Source organism: Cebidichthys violaceus, unplaced genomic scaffold (genome assembly GCF_023349555.1).
Source record: "Cebidichthys violaceus isolate CVI_PGR_0920_01 unplaced genomic scaffold, fCebVio1.0.p SCAF_3, whole genome shotgun sequence".
In the NCBI taxonomy this organism is placed as follows: Eukaryota; Metazoa; Chordata; class Actinopteri; order Perciformes; family Stichaeidae; genus Cebidichthys; species Cebidichthys violaceus.
The window spans coordinates 10351138-10356855 of NW_027176483.1; the positions used below are offsets into that span (position 1 = coordinate 10351138).

The 5718-nt window shown below is 37.7% G+C and overlaps 1 protein-coding gene across 2 annotated transcripts; it reads right to left on the reverse strand.

Annotated features, from left to right (window-relative positions):
* Nucleotides 1-125: 125 nt before the first annotated feature.
* Nucleotides 126-4367, reverse strand: ctsh (cathepsin H). Of its 2 annotated transcripts, none has more exons than XM_068723799.1 (12): nucleotides 4213-4367; nucleotides 4012-4043; nucleotides 3625-3730; nucleotides 3454-3524; nucleotides 3238-3342; nucleotides 2005-2091; nucleotides 1859-1914; nucleotides 1667-1748; nucleotides 1498-1566; nucleotides 1309-1415; nucleotides 485-610; nucleotides 126-399 (listed from the first exon to the last, which is right to left on the reverse strand). In XM_068723799.1, exons 1-12 carry the CDS (start codon nucleotides 4274-4276, stop codon nucleotides 330-332), a joined length of 975 nt encoding a protein of 324 aa, XP_068579900.1. In that variant the 5' UTR covers nucleotides 4277-4367; the 3' UTR covers nucleotides 126-329. The 2 variants fall into 2 exon arrangements, with proteins under 2 accessions (XP_068579900.1, XP_068579901.1); XM_068723800.1 differs by having other exon boundaries at nucleotides 3625-3756; nucleotides 4213-4304.
* Between the last annotated feature and the right edge of the window lie 1351 nt (nucleotides 4368-5718).

Sequence of the window (5718 nt, forward strand, 5' to 3'; positions counted from 1 at the left end):
GTAATCATGGGTGATACCTTTCTCAATTATTAGTATTAATATAGCCACCAGCCATCGTAGTATCTGGGCACTATGCAGTGCAGACAGCTGCAATATATTTGTGATAAAAAAAATACTCAAACAAACAAAATTCTATATTTTTTATTTTAATTAAATGATTGGTACTTGAGTGATAATTTCAGATTTATTGATTAATCTGGAAACGACTTGATCCGTAGTGTAAAAACCCACTGTACATGGCAGCACAGTAGGCTACTGGTTATATAAAAATCACATGTTTGGACTCTGCTCTCTTTTCAGCCCTTTTGCAATTTTCTATCATGCAGAAATCAAACCACCGGGAAAGACGAGCAGGCAGCGAGTCCACACATGTTCTTCCCACGCTGAATGAGGAAATATCTGTAAGGGGAGAACATTGTTATCTTTCTTTGGTTAGTTTACATTTAGTAAAACTGTCCTGTATGCGGTTAGATGGAAGACTTACCCGCCAATCCCCCAGCCGGATCCCCATGAGTTCTTTACAATCCAGTAAGGGGTGCCACTCTCCTGTCCATACCCGACTGCTAACACAGCATGGTTCACCTTGTCTGAGGTCTTGTGGCATTCAGTGCTGAAAGGAAGAGAAGTGAGTTAGATCCAACTAACTCACTAAACTAAACACTAAACACTTTCCAGTCCAACAGCTTTACTGACAGAAAAGGCCATTGTAATTGTTCTTTAAATGCTCAGTGTGCAGATACAATTTAAAACAAAAAACGATAACATATTTATAAGCCCCTGTTTTTCCATATCATATTCCTGTGACAGTACAACATTTCAATTTGTCTCAATATTTTGGTTCCATTTAGGATATTTGGTGAAATTGAATTCTAAAAAAACACAACTAATGTTGACAAAGGCATAAATAACTTGGCACGCACTCTGTGTTTGTGCATGTGTCTAAATTGCACAACTTAAAGTAAGTGGAATCAGCTTCCTCAGGTTTGTCAAAACTTAGAACATTTTGTGATTTAGTGATGTGAGCTCCATCTCAAAGAGAAAAACAGAAAAGAAAAAAACTATGGGCTAAACAGTATTTACCCCCTAAGAAAGCATACTCTGTATACTATTTATTAACCAGATAGCATAGTACATTTTACCATGAAAAGGTCTGTACCGTTATACATATTTATGTATTTCTAGTGGCCATACCCTCACACTTTATTGATCACCATTTTACAGTGCGCCTATAAGTGTAAAAAAGCATGAACATTGATAGACACACTTTTCCAGAGCATACTGGACAATATTTCCGTGACTTCTGCTCACCTGGTGTACACGCCCTGGGAGTAATGCATGAAGTCAGACGTCACCTCAAAGGCTAAGCTGACAGGGTTGCGTGTGGCGACCGCATCCTCCATCCCCATCTCATCATACTGTAACAGAAGAAAACTCTGTAACTCACAGGCTGTTCAATAAAGACATCTATCTTGAGGACAGATTCTGATGTTTACTCACCTCGGTTATGTTCACCACCTCCTTCACAAAGGCAGCTGCTAGTTCTGGTTTGTACACACAACTATCATCCTGATTTATCAAAAACATAAAAAAGACATTAAATACATTGAATATGTGACTTAAAAGTCAAAGTCAGTTTTACTTATTCTTTAGTTTTGTGTATAGTTACAGAAGCTGTGTATGGGTAGTCCTCCTCTGTCATGAGTCCCTTGTTGTACATGATGTATTCAAATGCTTGACTGGGAAGGCCTCTAGAGGACACATTAAGATCTCGTTATAAAACTGTGTCCGTGGTGATGCACTCTGCTGTAGTTATGGGTAAATTATTAAAAAAAGTAGGAAACATCAGTGTGACTCTCACCCGTTACATCCATGGTTGTTGAAATCCTGAGCACAGTCGACCAGCTGTTGTTCTGACTAAGTGATATGAAAATGACAATGACAATGGAACTATAGGCTACATTTTTCAAACAAGTGCAGCAGTTTTGATAGAGAAGTGAAAGTCACCAGCGGTATAAGCTTTCCTGTGCCGATGGCGGTAACGGACTCCAGACATCCAGTTGTGGAAAAAGTCCAGCAGCTACCACAAGCTTTCTTTGGTGCAACAAAAGAAGATAAAACAAAAAGACATTTGATTTATGGAATGAATAAGATTCATAGACCTTATTTAACAGAAAGCATGTTGCAGCAGGAAAAGAACAGGTGCAACTAATAACATTAACAATGACAAAAAAAGCAGTTTCTAGCAAGCTTTTATCATTTCATTGTTTATAATGACCTCAATGTAAATAGTTGGGCAGCACCTAGTAGTAGCTTTTGGTGCTAAACCAGCATCACCTGACCTCGAATCTCAGGAAGTTCTCATTGAAGGCAGGTGTGGTGAAGCCACGAGGTACCACCGATTGTTTTGGGTATTTTGCTGGTTTAATCTCAGTTTTGTTGTTTTATTTCCCCACTGATCTAAAGTTTTTGGAAAGGCCTGTTTATTTTGGGGATTTTATTTCGTTTTGAAGCAGTTGAGCCTGACCCACCAACACGAATACACCATTCAAACAACCCTTGGGCCACCGGAACCAGCATGGACCATCCGACAGTGAGTAACTAACTAACTAACCGGACAGCGCGTTGATCACGTCTAACGTTATGGCGTCTGTGGGCGACAACGCATTGAGTTTAGAAGCTGCAACATACACCATACTAACTGTAAACAGAATAAATACTAATCTTTATGGTATACTGCTTTTAACTTAGTCTACAATAAATAAATATACTTTGCGGTTTCATACTTGGAGGGAATGATGTCAATTAAAATTAACAGAGACATGCAAACATTTTGGGCTGTTTCACCGCTATCCCAAAAATGTTCTATTTTTTTTCCTGCTGTGAGTAGCTCTTCCATTTCCTTTGTGCATTGCATTGTAGGATAACTGTGTCTATTTGCAAATTCAACAGGTTTTTTTGTACACATAATGGCTGTTAATTTTGACGCTTTTCTGTTGCAAACACACTACCAACCATTAGTATTGTACACCTATGCCCTGGGACACATGCAGCTAAGAGGACTGTCACCTAGTTTGTGTTCCACTGGATTCAGGCTAGACTATAATTTTATCGACAGCTGGAAACTTTTTAAATCTGCTATTACCCAGCAACAACATAACCTACTGTGAACTTTGAGATCAATAACTGAAGAGGAAGTATGCGTGTGTGTGCGTGAATGTTAGTGCAGTTAAACTTCACCTGATTCTTCACGTCAGTCACATAGTTTCCTTTCTTTCTCCAGTCGATGGAATCAGGATGTGGTCCGTTGCTGCTGAAGTAGTTCCCCTTGGTAGCTGAACAGTTCTGTAAAAGATAGTATGCAAAATAAAGAACCTCAGTGTGAAAAATATATATATATGTAAAATATGTATATATTTGCAAATCATTCATGTAGGCCTATATATATGACATTACCTGTGACTCAGACCAGAGGAAAGTGTTTCGAAATTCACTAAATGTCATGTCTGAAAACTGGTTCAGCCCCACTGCAGGAAGAAATTATAATAATGAATGAAACATTGCTCAACACATTTTACTATGGACCATATGAAAAAAAAAGTGCATGCAATAACAAGCTATTCTTACTTGTGAATGTATGATTTCCTTCATTGTGTTTGTCAATCTTCCTCTTGTTCCCAGAGAATATCTGGAGTCTCTCATGGTACTCCTGAACGCTGTAAACTCTGTTGTGCTTTAAGTTAAATGGGGGAGTTATTGCTGTTGTGTATACACACACACACACACACACACACACACACACACACACACACACACATACACACACACAGTAGGCCTATATTAAATATAGGTGATGAATGATCAGCTGATATGGTTGTAATCATGTAGCTCACAATTCAACATTGCACTTATGAGTTATTAAGTAATATGCTGGGGATTTTTGCCCGTAGCTAACTTCCTCATAACTAACCGTACACTTGCTACACATTGATTGATATATAGAGTATAACATACCTGTGCCATCCATGACTTGAAGTGAAACTCGTCTGAAAACAATTCACATTGTTAAAATGTAGCCGATGTAATACAGATAATTAGACGATAAGAAACGGACAAACGCCATGCAGGTTAATGAAGTGAAAGTTAACACAAATAATACAACTGAAAAAGTAAATGTAGGTGTCTGTACGAAAACGGACGGTTGCAGCAGCTTACCTCGATCAGACAGATGAAAAGCTGAGACTGCTGACAGCAAAGCAAACAAAAGCAAAGTGTTCATAGTGATCACTTCGACTATTAAAGCTTTAAACAACAACTGAGGTGGTGAAAGTGAAAGAAGTGGATGAGAAGTCACGAGGTAAACGGCTGTCTCAAATTCCCCTACCGACAAAAATACATGAAGGAGAACAAATCAACCAATCAGCGTCAAACATAACGCCCATAAACTGAAGAGATTTGTTCCTCCTCTGTTCACGAGATTTCTTTAATAGTATTTTGAGGGTTCATGTTGTATCGCTAGAAACGTATATTTTGAGTATATATCATATTTCAAATATACCCAAAATGCCCTCTTTGTTAATTTAAAGGTATAATGAGGTGATAATGGTCAAACCGTGTACATGTTCGGTCAGAGGTTATTTAATGGTTGGATACATTCTTTTTTTCTCCCATAAATACCTAAACTGAGTAAACTAATTAAGGCTTAATTAATCAGGTGTATTTACTAGTGTCTAACAACCAGGCAATAAATATCCCAAAAAATGAAACCAAAAATTCATATTTACCACAAACCACAACAGGTGGTTCCTGCTTGTTATGAAGAGGGGCACCCGTGTCAAAATTGTAGTTGTAGTTTATATTGTGGTCACATATATTCATAAATAAAGTAGTGTTTGATTAAACTGCCTCAAACTAACTGACACAAAGAAAACCCTGGGTAAGGTAACCTTCCAGCATAGCATTGTATCGGGGCATATAATAAGGAGGGGGGCTCAAAAGCAATGTTTGCCCCCAGGCCAGGTTCATCCAGCTAACATTTACAAATAAATTGGCATTAAAATACATACAAAATAAATGAATACGAAGAGATAACAAACCCTGACGTTATTGGTACCTCCATATAAAATTTTGTGATTTTCAATTCATTGTGAAACTTTTGAAGGGACACATTATATCCTGACAGTAACTTGTGTTTCAGCATACAACTATGTTAACTAAGCAACATAATTTGTTTTTCTTCTTTTAGATAAAGCTGAGATGTTACACTTTTGTCCACGGTGGGCTTCATCGTGAGTTGTTATAGGACAGAGAAATGCTGGTGATGTTAAATACTTATGCAGATTTTATTTTGTTTCATTCTGAGTGAGAATGGTGTCAACCACAATGGTGCTTGCCCTGAGCCTTCCACTTAGCACTTATTGTATTCATACTAGCTTGTTGCACTTATTGTATTCGTATTGCTTATAGCACTAACTGTTTTTCTTGTTTCTGCACTGTACTTTGGCTCTGAGTTATGCTCTGCTTCATGCTCTTAGATGCTTGTTTGAAAAAGGAAATGTACTTATGACTTCTGGTGACTAGTAGTTCTTTTGATTACCAATGTTGAATGCACTTATTGTAAGTCGCTTTGGATAAAAGCGTCTGCTAAATGACTGTAATGTAATGTAATGTAATGTAATGTAACTGATAGATGATCTACAAAAACACTTGAGACAAAATGCC

Bases quoted from the DNA above. Each gene is read 5' to 3' on its own strand.
- ctsh (XM_068723799.1), bottom strand. From the start codon at position 4,276: ATGAACACTTTGCTTTTGTTTGCTTTGCTGTCAGCAGTCTCAGCTTTT. The intron at 1,567-1,666 runs GTAACTATACAC...TTGATAAATCAG, and splicing joins ACTACCCATACACAGCTTCT to GATGATAGTTGTGTGTACAA. The intron at 611-1,308 runs GTGAGCAGAAGT...TCTTCCTTTCAG, and splicing joins TCCCAGGGCGTGTACACCAG to CACTGAATGCCACAAGACCT.